The 20742-nt window shown below is 41.4% G+C and overlaps 2 protein-coding genes across 4 annotated transcripts; one reads left to right on the top strand and one right to left on the bottom strand.

Annotated features, from left to right (window-relative positions):
- Window positions 1–1436: 1436 nt before the first annotated feature.
- On the top strand, window positions 1437–3208 carry LOC148352065 (fibrinogen-like protein 1-like protein). The gene has a single exon (XM_088353992.1). The coding sequence runs from the start codon at window positions 1669–1671 to the stop codon at window positions 2236–2238; it is 570 nt and encodes a 189-aa protein (XP_088210118.1). The 5' UTR covers window positions 1437–1668; the 3' UTR covers window positions 2239–3208.
- On the bottom strand, window positions 1437–20055 carry LOC148352064 (muscarinic acetylcholine receptor M5-like). 3 transcript variants are annotated; one of them, XR_015852827.1, is made up of 5 exons: window positions 19831–20055; window positions 12690–13508; window positions 10653–11208; window positions 2119–2258; window positions 1437–1989 (listed from the first exon to the last, which is right to left on the bottom strand). XR_015852827.1 is itself a non-coding variant. In XM_088353991.1 (4 exons), the coding sequence occupies exons 2-4, from the start codon at window positions 13465–13467 to the stop codon at window positions 2255–2257; spliced, it is 1338 nt and encodes a 445-aa protein (XP_088210117.1). In that variant the 5' UTR covers window positions 13468–13508; window positions 19831–20055; the 3' UTR covers window positions 1437–2254. The 3 variants fall into 3 exon arrangements, 2 of the variants coding, with proteins under 2 accessions (XP_088210117.1, XP_088210116.1); XM_088353991.1 differs by having other exon boundaries at window positions 1437–2258; XM_088353990.1 differs by lacking the exons at window positions 1437–1989; window positions 2119–2258 and having other exon boundaries at window positions 10252–11208.
- Window positions 20056–20742: the final 687 nt, after the last annotated feature.

Here is a 20742-nt window from a genome sequence, read left to right as displayed (position 1 = left end):
TCCTTTTTACTTACATTTTGTGTGTGCATACGTTTTTGTGCATGTTTACTATGTTTTTGTGCGTTATTATGTACGTTTTTGTTTTTGTTAACGTACATTTTTCGTGTGTGTTCACGTACAGTTTTGTTCATTTTTACGTACATTTTTGTGTGTGTTTGCATACGTTTTTGTGTGTGTTTACTATGTTTATATGCGTAAATATGTACGTTTTTGTTTGTGTTAGCGTACATTTTTTGGGTGCGTTAACGTACGTTTTTGTTCCGTTTTACGTACATTTTTGTGTGGATTTAAGTATGTTTTACGTGTTTACATACAATGTATGAGTTTTTGTATATTTTTATGTGTGTTTACGTACGTTTTCGTGCGTGATTACATACATTTTTGTGTGAATTTACGTACGCTTTTGTGCGTGTTTTTTGGGGAATTTTTGCACATTTACGATCGCGTTTGTGTGTGTTTGCATACGTTTTTGTACGTGTTTACTGTGATTTTGTGCGTTAATGCGTACGTTTTTGTTTGTGTTAACGTACATTTTTTGTGTGTATTCACGTAGTTTTGTTCCTTTTTACGTACATTTTTGTGTGAGTTTGCATACATTTTTGTGTGTGTTTACTGTTTATGTGCGTAAAAAACATACTTTTTTGTTTGTGTTAGCATACATTTTTTGGGTGCGTTAACGTACGTTTTTGTTCCTTTTTACGTACATTTTTGTGTGTGTTTGCATACGTTTTTGTGCATGTTTACTATGTTTTTGTGCGTTAATGCGTACATTTTTGCTTGTGTTAGCGTACATTTTTCGTGTGCGTTCATGTACAGTTTTGTTCCTTTCCATGTACGTTTTAGTTTTGTTTTTACGCACATTTTTGTGTGTGTTTGCATATGTTTTTGTGCATGTTTACTATGTTTTTGTGCGTTAATACGTACGTTTTTGTTTGTGTTAACGTACATTTTTTGTGTGCTTTTAGCATGGAAGCAGCTATTTGTTGCTGTGGTTCTTGGGTGAAAGCATTGCCAATATTTAGCGAAGATGTTACAGACCAGAAACAGTAGCACTCGTTTACTCCGTTTTATTAATAAAGAGGGAGAGTAGGGCTTGCTTCTACGAACTGATGGTTGACAGACAAGGGTAGCAGGTGTCTGGTCGAGCAAGAATGGTCGTACATTTGCAGGAATACTAGTCGTTAGCCGGGACGGGAGAGCAAGGGCGGTATCGAGTTCGGAAACAAGGTCGGCAACAGGTGTCAGGCAGGTAGCGGGGCAAAACAGGTCGGATGTCGGGAAGGCAGAACAGGGCAGAGTCAGGTCCGGAAACAGGCAGAGAAAAATAGGGTGGAAAATTGTCTGAAAGTGAGAGCTTGCCGAGCGGGGAGCATCGGTTCACAACGATCTGACAGGGTTCTCTTGAAAGCCGGGGGTTTAAAAAGAGTCTATTAGCCAATCAGCTCTCAGGGCCGTTGGCGCCAGTCACAGGTGCCTTGAATCGGCAATCATGACAGAAGAAGATGCAAATAACCCAGGTTTGGGGAACCAAATACTGATCTGCAATGTTTACCCCCCACAGTTCTCCCTCGAGATTGCCACGAACTGTTCACCAGCTCTTCCGGTCACGCCCGAGACGGCGTTTACCTGATCCGACCCGGCCTCGACCCCATCGTAGCCTACTGCGCCATGCAGGAAGGCGGTTGGACCGTGGTCCAGCACATCACCGTCAACAGCAGCGTTAGCTTCGACCAAAACTGGTCCGACTACAAACTGGGTTTCGGCGACGTTACCGGAGACCACTGGCTGGGCAACCGGTACCTCCACCTGCTCACCGGCGGGCCGGCACGGTATAAACTGGGAGTCAAACTGGTCGACCGGGACGCCGTCACCAAGACGGGAGAGTACGATCCTTTCCTGGTGGAGGACGAGTCGGCGGGGTACCGCCTGAGGTTGGGGTTGTTTCAGGGAACGGCCGTGGACGCCCTCACTAAGGATACCGATAACTACCTGCACGATAACCAGAAGTTCACCACCAGGGACCGGGACAACGATAATTATTTTCAGAATTGCGCTCGATTGGAGTTTCAAGGGGTGGCAGGGGGCGGTTGGTGGTACGATGCCTGCGCGGGAGCAAACCTGAACCGGAGGAACGTCATCTACTGGCAGACGGACTGCAACAAGGAACGGCTGTGCAAGTACGCCTGGATGATGGTGAAGCCGGCAATCGGAGGGAAAACCTGGAAGGACGAGCTGTGAAGACGTTTCCGGAACCCTACCTGCAAAAAAAATACGTTCTTGGCCCACTGGAAGATCCGTTTTCCTGATTTTTTATATTATTTTCCAGGTTTGAATTCATAGACTTTAATGTAATTTATTTTGTTTTCCGTGATATTTAAGTTAAACTTCTGAAAATTCTCAAGTTTGAAAAAGGTTTGGCGTTAGTGTTAACTTAACCTAACTAGGGATAGCTGTTAATGTTCAGGTTTAGGGTTAGGGAGTAAGGTCAATTTTAAGGTAAAGGGATAAGGATTTCAGAGCTAGGGTTAGCCTTAGGTTTAGAGTTTAGGGGTTTAGGGTAAACTGCAGGGTTAGGGTTTATATTTGAGATTTCGGGATTAGGGTTGGTGTTTAGGTTAAAGTTTGAAAAAGGTTTGGCGTTTATTTGAAAACGCATCAAAGAAAACAGGTTAGTTTGTACATTCTATGTTTCTGAACGAAAACAGTTTGGTGTTTAGTGTAGGGGTTAACTTTAGGGTTAGGGTTAGTGTTAACTTAACCTAACTAGGGATAGCTGTTAATGTTCCGGTTTAGGGTTAAGGAGTAAAGTCTGTTTTAGGGTAAAGGGATTAGCATTTCAGAGATAGGGTTAGCCTTAGGTTTAGAGTTTAGGGGTTTTAGGGTTTAGGTTTAACTTCAGGGTTAGGGTTTATATTTAAGATTTCAGGATTTGGGTTGGTATTAAGGTTATGGTTAGCTTTGGGGATTTAGGTTTGGGTTAGGTTTTGGAGTTTGGGGTTAACTTCGTGGTTAAGGTTTAGGGTTAGCTTTAAGTTTAGAGTAGGGTTCACCTTATGGTTAAGGTATAGGGAAGAGGGTAGGGTTTAGGGTTAGTTCTATAGATTAGGGTTTATGTAGCTTCCTCATTTTAGGGTCAGCGTTAGTGTTAACTTAACCTAACTGTGGATAGCTGTTAATATTCAGGTTTAGGATTAGGAAGTAAGGTCTATTTTAGGGTAAAGGGATTAGGATTTCAGAGTTGGGGTTAGGGGTTTAGTGTTAACTGCAGGGTTAGGGTTTATATTTAAGATTTCAGGATTAGGGTTGGTGTCAAGGTTTTGATAAGTGTCAGGGATTTAGGTTTGGGTTAGGTTTTGGAGTTTGGATAAAAACTTCATGGTTAAAGTTCAGGGTTAGCTTTAGGTTGAGAGTTAGGGTTCGCCTTATGGTTAAGGTATAGGAAAGAGGGTAGGGTTTAGGGTTAGTTTTATAGATTAGGGTTTCAGGGTTAGGGTTGGTGTTAAGGTTATGGTTAGCTTCAGGGATTTATATTTTGGTTAGGTTTCGGTGTTTGCGGTTAACTCCATGGTTAAGGTTTAAGGTTAGCTTTGGGTTTAGAGTTAGAGTTGAGCTTATGGTTAAAGTATAGGAAAGAGGGTAGGGTTTAGGGTTAGTTTTATAGGTTAGGGTTTCAGGCTTAGGTTTGGCTTTAGACTTAGGTTTAGCTTCATGGTTAGTGTTTAGGGAAAGTTTATCCAACCTTTTTCGAGCTCAGAGCTACTTTTTGTTACTAATTAGCGTATTTGATATACATTTCTAAATTAACTTATCATGTTATTACTATGATGTTACTATGTTATTACCAGGTTAATTATTGAAAGTAGGGTTTTCTATTTCTTCCTTTTGTGGTTTATGTTGCTTCCTCATTTTTATTTATTTTTATTTTTACAATTTTTTTCGACAATGATCAGGAAGCCTTGCACTGCTTGTGATGGATATTCAGAATAAATAAATGACAACAATAAATAGACTCAAATACTTTTACTAGAAAATCACAATGATCCAGCACTGGCTATTTTCGGAACAGGTCCGTGGGCAACTCATCGGTCCCTAGGGGCACCTGGGGACAAGGTTTACATTTGTTTAAGGGTTAGGGCTTTGAGATAGAGTTTAGGTTTATGGTTGGGGACAGTGTTTAGAGCTAGCTTTAAGGGTCAGCGTTTAAGATTAGGGTTTAGGGTATAGGATTAGCCTTAGTTGAGGGTTATCTTTAGAGTTAGGGTTTAGGTTTAGAGTTTAGGTGTCACCGTTGCTCATTGCCCTCACTTGGCCCCGCCCTTTTGGCGCCCCCTATTTAAGCTCAGTGCTCTCACTCACCCCTCGTCAGTCCGTCAACGAACCTCCGCACCCGCAAGACGTGTGTTTTGACTCTGTCCGGTATCCTGCTTGAGTATCCTGTCCAGTATCATACCCGTCTATCTCATCCTGTCTGATATCTGACTCCAGTCTCCAGTATCGGGTATCGATCCGGTCTATCTCGTTCTGTTTGATATCTGACTACTGTCTCCAGTGTCTGGTATCGATCCCGTCTGTCTCGTCCTGTTTGATATCTGACTCCAGTCTCCAGTATCGGGTATCGATCCGGTCTATCTCGTTCTGTTTGATATCTGACTACTGTCTCCAGTGTCTGGTATCGATCCCGTCTGTCTCGTCCGGTCTGATATCTGACTCCAGTGTCTGGTATCGATCCCGTCTGTCTCGTCCTGTCTAATATCTTGCTACAGTCTCCAGTATCCAGTATCAATTCTGCCTGTCTCATCCTGTCCGATATCTTGCGCCAGTCTCCAGTATACAGTATCGATCCCGTCTGTCTCGTCCTGTCTGATATCAGACTCCAGTCTCCAGTATCTGGTATCGATCCCGTCCGTCTCGTCCAGTCTGATATCTGACTCCAGTGTCTGGTATCGATCCCGTCTGTCTCGTCCTGTCTAATATCTTGCTACAGTCTCCAGTATCCAGTATCAATTCTGCCTGTCTCATCCTGTCCGATATCTTGCGCCAGTCTCCAGTATACAGTATCGATCCCGTCTGTCTCGTCCTGTCTGATATCAGACTCCAGTCTCCAGTATCTGGTATCGATCCCGTCTGTCTCGTCCAGTCTGATATCTGACTCCAGTGTCTGGTATCGATCCCGTCTGTCTCGTCCTGTCTAATATCTTGCTACAGTCTCCAGTATCCAGTATCAATTCTGCCTGTCTCATCCTGTCCGATATCTTGCGCCAGACTCCAGCATACAGTCTCGATCCCGTCTGTCTCGTCCTGTCTGATATCAAACTCCAGTCTCCAGTATCTGGTATCGATCCCGTCTGTCTCGTCCTGTCTGATATCGGGACTCCAGTGTCTGGTATCGATCCCGTCTGTCTCGTATTGTCTGATATCTTGCTACAGTCTCTAGTCTCCAGTATCCGGTATCGATTCCGCCTGTCTAATCCTGTCCAATATCTTGCGCCAGTATCCGGTATCGATCCCGTCGATCTCGTCCTGTCTGATATATGACTCCACTCTCCAGTATCTGGTATCGATCCCGTCCGTCCAGTATCTGCTCGTATATCTGGTATCGATCCTGTCAGTCCCATCCTGTCCGGTATCGACCCCGTCTGTCCGGTATCTGCTCATGTATCAAATATTGATCTCGACGGCCTCTGGCTTCCTGTTGTTCCCTCTGTTTTACTTCTTCCGCCCAGCAATCGCAGAATCACTGGCATTTGTGCCCACGCGCATGACTGCCCCAGTCCCGGAAAATAAAAGCTTGTGTGAAAACGTTACGCATTTGGGTCCTCCTCCTGTTCTGGTTCTGATATTAGGGTTAGGTCTAGGATTAGGGGTTGGGCTTGGCGATAGATTTAAAAAAAAACGTTTGTAGGAAAGCTATTTGTCAGCACATTTGTATAAACCTCAAATAGACAAATGGCATTACATACAACCTGTTGACATTTAAAGTTCCTCCTGAGACCGAAAATGCAAATACTAACATTAAAATAATGATGGGAAAATGGCGGATGTGATGAGGTTTCGGATAACAAACGAGTCGGGGTCGGGGGGAAGCTCATTATGGAGGAAAAATGTATTCCAGTAACCTTTACGCTAGGGAATTTCAAAGAATTTCTAGGATTCATAGTGTTTCACTCTGAAATCCAGTCGTGAGTTAGACACTGTAGTGACGCTTTTGGCCTGAGGTGGCAGTCACGAGTTGATAAGCCTAGAAAGTAACATTTAATAATATTCCTTCCGACAAAAAAATCAAAGTACATTATGGTTACTCATCAAAATACCAAATATCGGAGCGATCAGTATACGATTAATACAAGGTTTAAACACGGATGTCCCAACTTTACTAACACATTTGATTTTTTGATTAATTTAACTTTGGGAATTAATCACATTATATAAAAAAGGTTAATATCTCTATCCCTGTATTATCAAACTGAAAAAATAATTCAACTTATCATAGTAACATAGGAATTCAAATGAGTTAAAGCTTGAGTTAAAGTCAAGTTGAGTTAAAGCAGAGTTAAAGATCTAACTTGAAGTTTATTGAGGTTTTAACATTTGAGTTCAAGGAGAGTTAAGGCTTTAACTCGGGGTTAAACATTTAAAGCTGCTTGAGTTCCAAGTTGCAGCTTTAAAAATGTTTTAACAGTTGAGTTAAAGTCAAGTTAACTTGCAGTTAAAGCTTTAAACATGCTTTAAAACTTGAGTAAGGCTGCTTTAACTTCAAATATTAGTATAGAAAACATGTTTTAATGAGTTAAGGCTCTAAAGGTCTTCTAACAGTTGAGTTAAAGATTAAAGTTAAAGCTTTAATGATTCTTTAGCAGTTAACTTAAAATACAGTAAAATATTGAACTTTGAGTTAAAGGTAGAGTTAACCTGCTTTAACTTTAAGCTTTAACGATTGTAGAAAACTCGTTCTAACGGCTCAAACCTCGAATGGTTTCTTCAGTGATTGAGTTAAAGCAGAGTTAAATATCTAACTTGAAGTTTGTTGATGCTTTAACATTTGAGTTCAAGGAGAGTTAAGGCTTTAACTCAGAGTTAAACATTTAACGCTGCTTGAGTTCAGGAGTTTCAGCTTTAAAAATGTTTTAACAGTTGAGTTAAAGTCAAGTTAACTTGCAGTTAAAGCTTTAAACATGCTTTAAAACTTGAGTAAGGCTGCTTTAACTTCAAATCTTAGTATAGAAAACATGTTTTAATGAGTTAAGGCTCTAAAGGTCTTCTAACAGTTGAGTTAAAGATTAAAGTTAAAGCTTTAATGATTCTTTAGCAGTTAACTTAAAATACAGTAAAATATTGAACTTTGAGTTAAAGGTAGAGTTAACCTGCTTTAACTTTAAGCTTTAACGATTGTAGAAAACTCGTTCTAACGGCTCAAACCTCGAATGGTTCTTCAGCGATTGAGTTAAAGCAGAGTTAAATATCTAACTTGAAGTTTATTGATGCTTTAACATTTGAGTTCAAGGAGAGTTAAGGCTTTAACTCAGAGTTAAACATTTAAAGCTGCTTGAGTTCACGAGTTGCAGCTTTAAAAATGTTTTAACAGTTGAGTTAAAGTCAAGTTAACTTACAGTTAAAGCTTTAAACATGCTTTAAAACTTGAATAAGGCTGCTTTAACTTCAAATCTTAACAAGTATAGAAAACTTGTTTTATGAGTTAAAGCTCTAACGGTGCTCTCACAGTTGAGTTAAAGATTAAAGTTAAAGCTCTAATGATTCTTTAGCAGTTGACTTAAAATGCAGTAAAAGATTGAACTTTGAGTTAAAGGTAGAGTTAACCTGCTTTAACTTTAATTCTAAGAATTGTAGAAAACTCGTTCTAAAGGCTTAAACCTTGAAGGGTTCTTCAGCAGTTGAGTTAAAGCAGAGTTAAAGATCTAACTTGAAGTTTATTGATGCTGTAACATTTGAGCTCAAGGAGAGTTAAAGCTTTAACTCTGGGTTAAACATTTAAAGCTGCTTGAGTTCACAAGATGCAGCTTCAAAAATGTTTTAACAGTTGAGTTAAAGTCAAGTTAACTTACAGTTAAAGCTTTAAACATGCTCATCGGATCGTGGAAGCAAGCACTGCTCTCTTTTTCAATAAAACTGAGTTAAACCAACGCTATTGGGTCCTGTCTCCCGAAGGATTTTATACATTTGACTATAAAGGATTTTATACGATTGAATACAAGTTACATTTATTGAGTGCAATGAACCGAGTAGGCTATAGTTCAATGCAGAATATTTTGACTAGGGAATTTTGATAACAGGACTCTGACGGAGGACAAGACCCCGATGACGTAGAAACGCTCGGTGTTGTTTTGAGTTTTCCGGACATCGCGACGCCCAGGGGGGGCTTCCTTGGCACGCCCATGGGAGGGGTCGGGGGACGTGGGCCGAGAGGAGAAAGCCTGGTGAGAAAAAGGCTTCACAGACACTCCGACGATACTAATTCGGCCATATTTGATAGAGTTCACTTAGTTCTATTGTTAAGGAAATTGAATCTGCCCCCGTGTGAAAATGTCGGCTTTTCTTCATCTTTCCCATCAAGAAATGAGCGCGCATTGTTGGGTGAACGTAGGTTGTGTTTGGTTAACGGAGTCAGATAACTCATTCGAACAATTTGGTAAACGACACGTTTTAATATTTAATTCCCAACGCTCCGTTTCTGGCTCGTGACATCAACTGTAAAAGGACTTAAAACGTTCCATGTGTTTTAACAGTCGAGTTAAAGTAGAGTTAAATATTTAACTTCAAGTTAAATCTAAAATCGTGCTTTAACAGTTGAGTTAGGCTTGAGACTTTCTAATAGCAGTTAACTTTAATGAGGCTTTAAAAATGGAGTATAGCTGCTTTAACTTCAAGACTCAAGAGTTAAAGCTTTAAAGCTTCAATCAAATTCCTTGAAAATCACAATGACCTGGTGAGCTGTTTTCAGAAGCGGTTTGGGGCTCTTGAATTCATTGTCAAAAAATAAAGGTCTGCGATTAACTCGATCATCGAATCATCAGTTCTAATGTCCTGTTGAAACTTGGGTTAGGATTAGGGTTAGGGAACAGGTGTCAAACAGCCGGCCCGCGGGCCAAATCAGGCCCGCTGAGGGATTGAATCCGGCCCACGAGACAACACTCAGAGAAGCGCAAGAGAAAAACAAGCTACAGGTTGAAATATGTCCACTTGATGTTGCCAAAGCCAGGTGCCTCGAACAAAGACACTGTACTTGGATTTATTTCTCTCTCTTTTTCTTTTCCACCCCTTTTCTCCCACTCTGTCTCTGTGTCTCTCACTCTCTGTGTCTCTCTTTTTCTCTGCCTTTGTTCTCTTTCTCTCTCTCTGTGTCTTTTAACCTCTTTTGCTCTAACTTCCTTTTTTTCCTTTTCTCTCTTCATACTCTGTGCTTTCTTTTCTCTTTTCTCTCCTTCTGTCTTTCTATTTCTCTTTGGATTTCTTTCTTACTCTCCCTTTCTTTCCCCCTCTCTCACGACTTTTTATCTTTTGTTTCTCACGCTCTCTCCCTCTCTCTCTTTTTCTTTCTTTGTCCCGCCCGCTCTCCTTTTCCCTCTTTCTCTTATTTTTTTATCTCTCTTTTTCTTTCTCTTTAATCTACTAGTCCGGCCCCTGACACAACGTTTGTTCTATCGTGTGGCCCCGAGTTAAAATGAGTTGGTTAGGGTTAGGGTTAGGGTTAGGGTTAGAATTGAGATTAGAGTTAGGGTTAGGTTAGGAAGCAATCTTACTTTCTCAAGGTCCCCCAAAAAACATTTTTTGGAGGTCCTTGGGAAACCAAGTTTCTGCACTGGCCATCCAGGAAACTGGAGCGTTTCTCACCTGCGTTCGTTTAGTCCATCGCTCTCTCTCTCTCTCTCTTCCCCCCTTTTCCACCCCTTTTCTCCCCCTCTGTCTCTTTCTCTTTCACTCTCTGTGTCTCTCTTTTTCTCTTCCTTTGTTACTCTTTGTCTCTTTCTCTCTCTGTGTCTTTTTAACTTCTTTTGCTCTAACTTTCTTTTTTCCTTTTCTCTCTTTTCTCGTTCTCTCTTCCTACCTCTCGCGCTTTCTTTTCTCTTTTCTCTCCTTCTGTCTTTCTTTTTCTCTTTGGATTTCTTTCTTCCGCTCCATTTCTTTCCCCATCTCTCACAACTTCTCTTTTTATCTCTTTTGTTTCTCACGCTCTCTCTCTCTTTCTTTGTCCCGCCCTCTCTCCTTTTCCCTCCCTCTTTCTATTATTTCCTTATCTCTCCTTTTCTTTTGCTTTAATCTACTAGTTTGTTTACAAAGTCATATGTGTCTTTAATGTAGCTATTATGTTTTGTGGATAGTGTGAGGAAGTGGTCTATGTATTCAGCGATCCTGTAGGATTCACTGTTGCAATCTGAGACAATAGGTCTTCCTGCTGGGACTTCATATGGTATAGTCCACGATAATGGTGGTTTGTGGATTTTAGGTAGCGGGTAAAATCTACGGGGTCTGGCTTCTTCTTCTCCCATTAGGTAGCGGCTTTGTATTTTGCTAGGGTTAGGGTTAAGATTAGAGTTAGGGTTAGGGTTAGGGATGGTTAGGGAGACCGCCAGCACAGAGGTCCGACACGAAAACCAGTTCAAGTAAGTTTTGGGCCCACCATGGGGTTGGAGCCGTACCAGTAGAGCTTCTCCTCTATCCCCTTCCTCTTCCACCGACAAAGAAGAAGCATTCGGAAAGTCTTGCGGAAAGTCTTGTTGCAGAGTGCGTAGCACATGGGGTTGACGGTGCTGTTGACGTAGCATAGCCAGTAGCCCAAATGCCACAACGAGACGGGAACGCAGTCGGAGCAGAAGGTGGACACCAGGACCATGATGTTGTACGGAGTCCACGTTAGCATGAAAGCTAGCAAGATAGCGCTCAAGGTCTGAGCCGCCTTCCTTTCCTTGATCAGGACCATTCTCTTCCTCTTGTTTTTAAGGGCGGCGTCTCCCGACGTCCCCCTGACGGATTCCGTTGAGGACGACCCGGTTTTGCCGTCCCCGTTTCGGTCTTTCGACCTGTTTCGGGACGGCGTTCGGAAAAGGACGTCCTCGTCGTGGATGCCGAGGCGTCCGTTCTCGCTCCTGGTCGGGACTTTGCAGGGGGGTTGGGACGTCCCCGGAGACGTGGACTTGTCCTCGTCTTCTGAGGACACGTAGCTGTTGTGGGTTGTCGTAGTCCCGGATTTTAGAGCTGCAACATAAGTCTTGGGTCAATTCATTCGATTAAATCGTCTCTATTCCTGAGCAGAATACCTCAAATGGACATTGTGGACAACATATTTAAAATTTTTAATGCTAGCATGGTTCATAAAGTGTCAAAAACTTGAAAATAATTTAAGTTCTAAAAGTTAAAGCTGCTTTAATGCTTGAGTTAAAGCTTTAACTATCTTAAAAGCTGCTTTAAAACAGTAATTCATTGCTGTACCGCGGTTAGCTTATAACGGTCTTGCTACTTCGCCGATTTTCATTGTGTATCGTGTTCTGCATTCTGATTGGCTAAACAACCGCCCCACCCCTTTTCTGCCTGTGCCTGCCTGTGCGTCTGAGTTGTCCACTAAACAGCTCGACATACCTGCATAACGCAAATCTTTTTCAATTTCAAGTTTCTCTAAAAGCTTGCGACTGGCTGGCAACCAGTTCAGGGTGTCCCTTGCCCACCGAGGATAACTAGGATGGGCTCCGGCACCCCCGCGACCCTACTGAGGATAAGCGGTGCCGATAATAGTTGGAAGTTTCTCTAAAAGCCATCGTGTCGACAAAACGATTGGGACTGACAAAAGCCACAAAAGTCAGAGGAAGAGGCTTTCTTTCGCCAACAAATTGGACTTCTCCACTTGCTAAAATTGCTCTGGAGCCACATGCAATTATTTGGCGCTCTCTAGTGGCTCCCTAGTGCTTTTTCAAAAATGTTTGATAATGGAAAAACATACGGTTTCTGTAAGCAGATGAACGGGATACAAATATTATTAACGTTTTCCGAGGATTGTAACCAGATACAGTATGTGTTTCATTCCTTATATATGCTTTATATAAGGCTTTTAATTCTTCTAGAGGGAAGATATTGCTCTTTCAACATTAATGGTTCTGTCATGTCCTACATGGTTGTCATGGCGCCCAGCTGGCCCCGCCCCTTGACACCGGCTGACCTGCGTTTTCCTGATTACTCCTATGGGTACTTACTTCGGTGTAATATTCTGAGAGATTCCTGCAAGTTCTGTTTAATCCTGTTAAATGCCTAGTCTGTAGTTTTGCCTGCATTTGAGCTGGTTTTGTTTTGTTTTTGGTCCGTTTGTGTGTTGGACAACTTCTTTTTCTAAATTAAAGTGACAGATCGTCTACGCAAATGAGTTCCAACTTCCTGATTCCCGGTCCGTTTCGTGACAGGTTCCTAACCTATGCACTACAAAATCCACATGAGGTCGACTAAATATCATCTGAAGTAAAAACGTATTACCAATAAATACCAACAAAATTGATAAACATCTGCTTCTTTGGGTTCTCTACCCTCCCCCTGGCGGCCAGATTGGGCATTGCAGCTAATGACCAAACACAAGCAGCCAAATCCAATCTTCTATCCGTTTTGCTTGTGTTGAATATTGACTTTCGACAAACTAAAATCCTGAAGATTTGGTGAATAACCGTAAAATAGTTATTACGAAGGAGTTTTTTTACCTTTTCGGCTTTTCGGACCACTAGACAAGCCTCTAGTCCGGTCCCGGGAGGCGGTCCCAAACCATGACCGGATATTCCGAGACTGTCCCCCCTCGGGTTTCCGGTCCCCCTCCCGCAACTCGGCCAAATCTTTAGTCCTCTTCTCCGTCTCTTTGTAGATCCGACAGTACAGGATGGTCATCACCGAAACCGGCACGTAAAAAGCCGCGATGGCCGTCCCGAAGGTGATAACGGGTTCTGAGAAAAACTGAATCTGGCACTGGCGTTCGGGGACCGTCCTCTTGCCCACAAAGTACTGCCAGCAGAGGATAGGGGGCGCCCACAACACCAGGGACACCAACCAAGCCAGTCCGATCACCACCCCGGCCCGTTTCGGGGTACGCTTGGCCCGGTAGGTTAGCGGCCTGGTGATGGAGAAATAGCGGTCGAAGCTAATGGCTAGCAGGTTCATGACGGAGGCGTTGCTAGCTACGTAATCCACCGCTAGCCACAAATCACAGGCTAGGGTCCCGAGGGCCCAATGCCCCACCAGGATGTAGGACGTGTACAAGTTCATCGAGAAGACCCCGATAATCAAATCGGCGGCTGCCAGACTCAGCAGGAAGTAGTTGTTGACCGTCTTCAGCCGGCTGTTGACCTTGAAGGACAGCATCACCAGGACGTTTCCCACCACCGTCACCAGGCTCACCGAGGCGGAGACGGTTGCTATGGCGACCGTCTCCCAGAGGTCGGGTGGGTCTGTACCGGTGTTGTTGATGGTGGAGTTTGGCGCGTCCATGTTTTGAGCGCTTAGTCGCAACTCATCGGGAAACGCATTTTCTAAAGAGACAAAGAAAATAGGTTGTTTTCATGTTAAAGTATCTTTTTGCCACTAGGTGGCAGTACAATCCCTTCTTCTTTGAATTTTCCCTGAAGGATTTCTATACATTTTACTATAAAGGATTTTATACAAGTTACATTTATTGAATGCAATGAGGATTTTTCACAGAGAAGGCTTAAGTTCAATGACAGGTCACGCCGTTCGGAATGCGAATGTTTTGTTTAGTTCAGTTGAATTCTGAACGCAGATGGTAGGCGAAAAAAGATTCTTTTAAGGGTGAAGCATTTTTTTGGCCACTAGATGGCAGTACAACCCCTTCTTCTTTGAATTACCCTGAAGGATTTTAATACATTTTACTATAAAGGATTTTATACAAGTTACATTTATTGAATGCAAAGATTTTTCACAGAGAAGGCTTAAGTTCAATGACAGGTCACGCCGTTCGGAATGCAAATGTTTCGTTTAGTTCTGTTGAATTCTGAACGCAGATGGTAGCCTAAAAAAGATTGTTTTAAGGGTGAAGCATTTTTTTGGCCACTAGATGGAAGTACAACTGATTCTTCTTTTAATTTTCCCTGAAGGATTTTAATACATTTTACTATAAAGGATTTTATACAAGTTACATTTATTGAATGCAAAGATTTTTCACAGAGAAGGCTTAAGTTCAATGACAGGTCACGCCGTTCGGAATGCGAATGTTTTGTTTAGTTCTGTTGATAACAGAATTCTGACGCGGATTGTAGGCGATGTTTGGAGAGCGAGGCCCTGATGAGGTGGAAACGCGCGGGGATGTTTTGACCGGTCCAGACATCAAGGCGACGAGGTGGCGACGAGGTGGAGTCCACGTGGGGAGTCTCTGGCCCGCCCATGGGAGGAGTTGGCATGCCCATGGGAGGAGCCGACACGCCAGCTTGGGAAAAAGGTGTGGGCCGTGAGAAAGGAGAAGATCGAGGAACAATCGAGAAAGATGCTCGACGAAGAGCGACACTAATTTGATGGAATTCACTTAGTTTATTATTTAAGAAATGAAATCTGCCCCCGTGTGGAAATACCGGTCTCTTGTTCATTCAACCCCTCCCCCCAACCACATCTCCATCCAAAAACCTTACTCAAACCTAAACCCTAACCCCAGCTACAACACCTAGTACAGGGCAGAAACCCTAGCCCCCCTAACCACATCTCCATCCAAAACCCTAACTCAAACCTAAACCCTAACCTTAGCTCCAACACCTAGTTTAGAGCTGAACCCCTAGCCCCTAACCACATCTCCATCCAAAACCCTAACCCTAGCGCAAACACCTAGTTTAGAGCTGAACCCCTAGCCCCCTAACCAAATCTCTATCCAAAACCATAACCCTAGCACAAACACCTAGTTTAGGACTGAAACCATAGCCCCCTAACTACCTCTCCATCCAAAACTAAAATCAAAATCCTAACCCTAGCGCCAACACCTAGTTTATAGCTGAAACCCTAGACCCCAACCACATTTCCATCCAAAACCTTAACCCTAGCACCAACACCTAGTTTATAGCTTAAGCCCTAGCCCCCCTAACCACATCTCCATCCAAAACCCTAACTCAAACCCAAACCCTAACCCCAGCTACAACACCTAGTTTAGGGCAGAAATACTGGTGACCCTAACCACATCTCCATCCAAAACCCTAACTCATACCTAAACCCTAACCGTAGCTCCAACACCTAGTTTATAGCTGAACACCTAGCCCCCCAAACCACATATCCATCCAAAAACCTTACTCATACCTAAACCCTAACCCCAGCTAAAACACCTAGTATAGGGCAGAAACCCTAGCCCCTTACCACATCTCCATCTAAAACCCTAACCCTAGCGCAAACACCTAGTTTAAAACTGAAACCCTAGCCCCCTAACCACCTCTCCATCCAGAATCCTAACTCAAATTGAAACCCTAACCTGAGCTCCAACACCTAGTTTATAGCTGAACCCCTCAGCCCCCTGACCACATCTCCGTCCAAAACCCCAAATTCAAACCTAAACCCTAACCCTAGCTCCTACACCACGTTTAGAGCTGAAACCCTAGGCCCCTAACCAGGTATCCATCCAAAACCCTAACTCAAACCTAAACCTTAACCCTAGCTTCAACACATATAGTTTAGAACTGAGACCCTAGCCCCCTAACCACATCTCCAACCAAAACCCTAACTCAAACCTAAACCCCAACCCTAGCTCCAACACCTAGTTAATAGCTGAAACCCTAGCCCCTTTAACCACATCTCCATCCAAAACCCTAACTCAAACCTAAACCCTACCCTAACCCTAGCTTCAACACCTATAGTTTAGAACCGAGACCTTAGCCCCCTAACCACATCTCCAACCAAAACCCTGTGACCCTTACAGGGCTCCGCCCAGGGTAAGTCAAAGGAAGTTTGGAGGTGACGGGTTTTCTTGTTTTAATTTTCAGATTTAAAATGGCCGCAATGATCTATCATTTATTACATCTCACATTTCAGTTTCATTTGAATAGAAAAACAAATTAACACGCAATGAAAATCTGTTAATTCCGTGTTTATCCTGAACTACTACACCATATTCTATTCCGCGAAGCACTACCTCGTTTTGACCACTAGATGGCAGCAGCAGCGATCTTTAACGCGCGTCTACTTGGAAATGAATGACCTTTGCATGGGACCTTCTATTCCCGAGGACAGTGACCTTTGCACTCGCAGGCCGGCCAGGCCCCGAGCTAGCCTTCATGGGGCCCTAAGCAAAATGAGATTTGGGGCCCCCTATTGCTTGATCATTTCTATGCCTACTAGAACTCAGTCCATGTTCTACTCCAGGGGTGGGCGACCATTTGGAGTCGGGGGCCGCATGTAACGGTTATAATCGAATCAAATTGGGCTTGGAACGACCATATTTACAGCAAAATAGGAAATAAGGATAGCTCTTCAGAAAGAAAGAAACAAAGAGAGAAAGAAAGAGAGAAACAGAGAAAGAAAGAGAGAAACAAAGAAACAAAGAAACAAAGAGAGAAAGAAAGAGAGAAAGAAAGAGATAAAGAGAGAATGAAATGAAATGATCTGCATTTCTATAGCGCTTTTCAAGTCAATGACTTCTCAAAGCGCTTTACATTGTGGAAGAAAGAAAGAGAGAAAGAAAGAGAGAGAGAGAGAAAGAAAGAGAGATAGATAGGAAGAAAGAAAGAGAGAAAGAAAAAAAGAGAGAAAGAAAGAGAGAAAGAAAGAAAGAAAGAGAGAAAGAAAGAAAGAAAGAGAGAAAGAAAGAGAGAAAGAAAGAAAGAAAGAAAGAAAGAAATAAAGAAAGAAAGAAAGAAAGAAAGAAAGAAAGAAAGAAAGAAAGAAAGAGAGATAGATAGGAAGAAAGAAAGAGGGGGATAAAGAAAGAAAGAAAGAAAGAAAGAAAGAAAGAAAGAAAGAAAGAAAGAAAGAGATAAATAAAGAAACAAAGAGAGAAACAAAGAAACAAAGAAACAAAGAAACAAAGAAACAAAGAGAGAAAGAGAGAAAGAGAGAAAGAGAAAGAAAGAAAGAAAGAAAGAAAGAAAGAAAGAAAGGAATAAAGAAACAAAGAGAGAAACAAAGAAACAAAGAGAGAAAGAGAGAAAGAAAGAAAGAAAGAGAGAAAGAAAGAAATAAAAAAAGAAAGAAAGAAAGAAAGAAAGAAAGAGAGAAAGAAAGAAAGAAAGAAAGAAAGAAAGAAAGAAATTAAAAAGAGAAAGAAAGAAAGAAAGGAATAAAGAAACAGAGAAACAAAGAAACAAAGAGAGAAAGAGAGAAAGAAAGAGAGAAAGAAAGAAAGAAAGAAAGAGAGAAAGAGAGGAATAAAGAAACAAAGAGAGAAACAAAGAAACAAAGAGAGAAAGAGAGAAAAAAAGAAAGAGAGAAAGAAAGAAATTAAAAAAGAAAGAAAGAAAGAAAGAAAGAAAGAAAGAGAGAAAGAGAGAAAGAGAGAAAGAGAGAAAGAGAGAAATAAAGAAACAAAGAGAGAAACAAAGAAACAAAGAGAGAAAGAGAGAAAGAAAGAGAGAAAGAAAGAAAGAAAGAAAGAGAGAAAGAAAGAAATTAAAAAAAGAAAGAAAGAAAGAAAGGAATAAAGAAACAAAGAGAGAAACAAAGAAACAAAGAGAGAAAGAGAGAAAGAAAGAAAGAAAGAAAGAAAGAAAGAAAGAAAGAAAGAAAGAGAGAAAGAAATTTAAAAAAGAAAGAAAGAAAGAAAGAAAGAAAGAGAGAGAGAGAAATAAAGAAACAAAGAGAGAAACAAAGAAACAAAGAGACATAGAGAGAAAGAGAGAAAGAAAGAGAGAAAGAAAGAAAGAAAGAAAGAAAGAAAGAAAGAAAGAAAGAAAGAAAGAAAGAAAGAACTGCCTACCCTCATGTTTTGAGTTTTAAGTTCATATTCCAACATATTCTCTGTTTTTTCACTTTCATATTTTGTTCTGTTATAGCTAGTCACTGCCCAACTACATTCTCTGCCTTCCCTTCACGTTTTAAGTTAGCGTTGCAACAGATCCTGTTTAATGTCTTTTTTAGCTCAGTTACAGCTAAATAGTGCTTGTGTCTTCTTACTTTCATGTTTTGTTCATTGACCTCTAGTCTGTGTTCCAACACGATGTAGCACGGATATGTAGTCACGCCTGTCTTAAAGTAAGTTAGTTATTAGTAAACTGTATCCTAATCCTTCTGTACACTATCTGATACCCATTCTTTTTTGCCGAACGAATCCTTTCTTGATAGAATCAAATTTGGCATTTAATTCAAGTTCTTTTCCTCGACCGCGCCGCAAAATTTCATGTACTTCGTACAATAGCGAACATCTCCCGCAGGGAAACCTCAGAGGACAAAACTCCACCGTGAAGAGCGAACATTGACTAATAAGGCATCATGGCTTAAGCCTTATTTGTTAGGACATTTCGAGTGAGAAGGAGGTGCGAAATTGCCAACAGATTGAGCGAGGGAGAAAAAGAAAGAGAAGGAGTGAGAGAAATAAAAGGGAAATAGAAAGAAATACAAATTAGGGAGGATTAAAAATAGGAACACGGAAAGAAAAAAGAAATAGAGCAAAAATAAAGAGAGAAAGTAAGCAAAACAAAATAGAGAAAAAAAGAGAAGGAAATAATAGAGAAAAAAGAAATAGAGATAAAAGAGAGAATGAAACAGAGAATGAAAGAGAGAACGAAAGAGAGAACGTAAGAATGAAAGAAATAAAGATAGAGAGAAAGAGAAAATAAAGAGAGAAAGTAAGCAAAACAAAATAGAGAAAAAAAGAGAAGGAAATAATAGAGAAAAAAGAAATAGAGATAAAAGAGAGAATGAAACAGAGAATGAAAGAGAGAACGAAAGAGAGAACGAAAGAATGAAAGAAATAAAGATAGAAAGAAAGAGAAAAAGAAAGAGGGGAAGAGAAAGAAATAGAGAATGAAAGAGAGAACGAAAGAGAGAACGAAAGAATGAAAGAAATAAAGATAGAGAGAAAGAGAAAATGAAGAGAGAAAGAAAGAAAGAGAAAAAGAAAGAGGCAAAGAGAGAAAGAAATAGAGAATGAAAGAAACACATAGTGACGGAAAAAAAGGAATTGAGATAGAAAATGAAAGGAAGATATAGAGAAAAAAAAGAAAGAAATAGAGAAAAAAAATGAAAGGAAGAAATAGAGAAAGAAAGAAAGAAAGAAAGAGAAAGAAAGGAAGAAAGAGAGAGAGAGAGAGAGAGAGAGAGAAAGAAAGAGAGATAGATAGGAAGAAAGAAAGAGAGGGATAAAGAGAGAGAGAAAGAAAGAGAGAAAGAAAGAAAGAGAGAAAGAAAGAAATAGAGAAAGAAAGAAAAAAATAAAGAAAGAGAGATAGATAGGAAGAAAGAAAGAAAGAAAGAAAAAAAGACAGAAAGGAAGAAAGAGAGAAAGAAAGAAAGAAAGAAAGAGAGAAAGGAAGAAAGAGAGAAAGAAACAAAGAGAGAAATATAGGAAGAAAGAAAGAAAGAAAGAAAGAAACAAATAGAAATGGAAAGAAAGAAATAGAGAAAGAAAAAAGAAAGAGACAAATAAGGAAAACATAGAGAAAGAAAATGAAAGAAATAGAGAAAGAAAAAAGAAAAAGAAAAGAAAGAAAGAAAAAGAAAAGAAAGAAAGACAGGCAGGCAGAAAGAAAGAGAAAAAAGGAGAGGAAAAAGATTTTATGTCTTCCCTTCACGTTTTGAGTTTTTGAGCCAGTCTTCCAACATTTCCGGTGTTGTCCTCCTTTCATATTTTGTTCAGTTATTTATTTCCCGTTCATAAATACCCGGTTCCTTTTCTTAGGATTTAGTTCTGAGTTCGTTAGTCTTCCAACGCACCTCGAGTCAGTATTTAAGCAGCGTCCATTCATAATTGATGCTCCCCTCTTCAGACCTCTTCAGAGCTCTTCAGACATGCAATTTCCTGTCAAAAAAGCAGGTCAAAGCCTTTGAGCACACATCCACGATCTACATTATTCATCGCTTCCGACTCGCCCCTGCACAAAAAAAAACGGGACACGCGCACGGCAAAATGGAACACACACCATTCCCGCTCGTCAAGGAATACTCACGGAGGCGACGGGTCAGGACTGCCAGTTAATCCTTTTGTTTTGTGCAGGAAGTCTTTCGGGGTGGGGGGCGTCAAGTAGGCTTCTGGGCTCGGTGGGGGGGCGTTCAGGGAGGGGGGCACAACGAGTTTTCTTTGGTGGCGTTCAGAGTCAAAGGAGAACTTTTGCTGGCTTGCGGAGTCTGGCAGGAACGGGACCTGATGTTGCTTCTCATCTTGAGCATCCCCCGGACCAGGACCAGGGTCAGGACCACGACCAGGACCAGGACCAGGACCAGGACCAGCCCTCTAGTTGGACTTGTCGCTGCAGTTGCATGCAAACGGGCAAAGCGAATTTCTGTACCGGCGAGCGGGCTGTTAGGGATGTGTCGTTCGTGAACGAAGCGGCTCTAATGGCCGGATTTTTTAAGTAAGCGGCTCTCTCTCTCCCTCTCTCTCTCTCTCTCTCTCTCTCTCTCTCTCTCTCTTTTTTTTCCCTCTATTTATATTGTTTTCCTGTACGTTCTATTTCTCTCGTTCTCTCACTAATGTTTCTCTTTATCTGTCTCTTTTCTTATACCTCCCTCTCGTTCTCTTTTTTTATTACTATTTCTTTCTCTAATTATCTCTCCTTTTCCCCTTTTCTCTCTCTCTCCCTCTCTTACCTTTTTTCTCCTTTTTTTGTTCTCTTGTACACTCTTGTT

The sequence above is a fragment of the Urocampus carinirostris genome, chromosome 15, assembly GCF_059441175.1.
Source record: "Urocampus carinirostris isolate Australia breed hairy pipefish chromosome 15, RoL_Ucar_1.0, whole genome shotgun sequence".
NCBI lineage: Eukaryota > Metazoa > Chordata > Actinopteri > Syngnathiformes > Syngnathidae > Urocampus > Urocampus carinirostris.
This window is presented reverse-complemented; position numbering and strand designations above follow the sequence as displayed.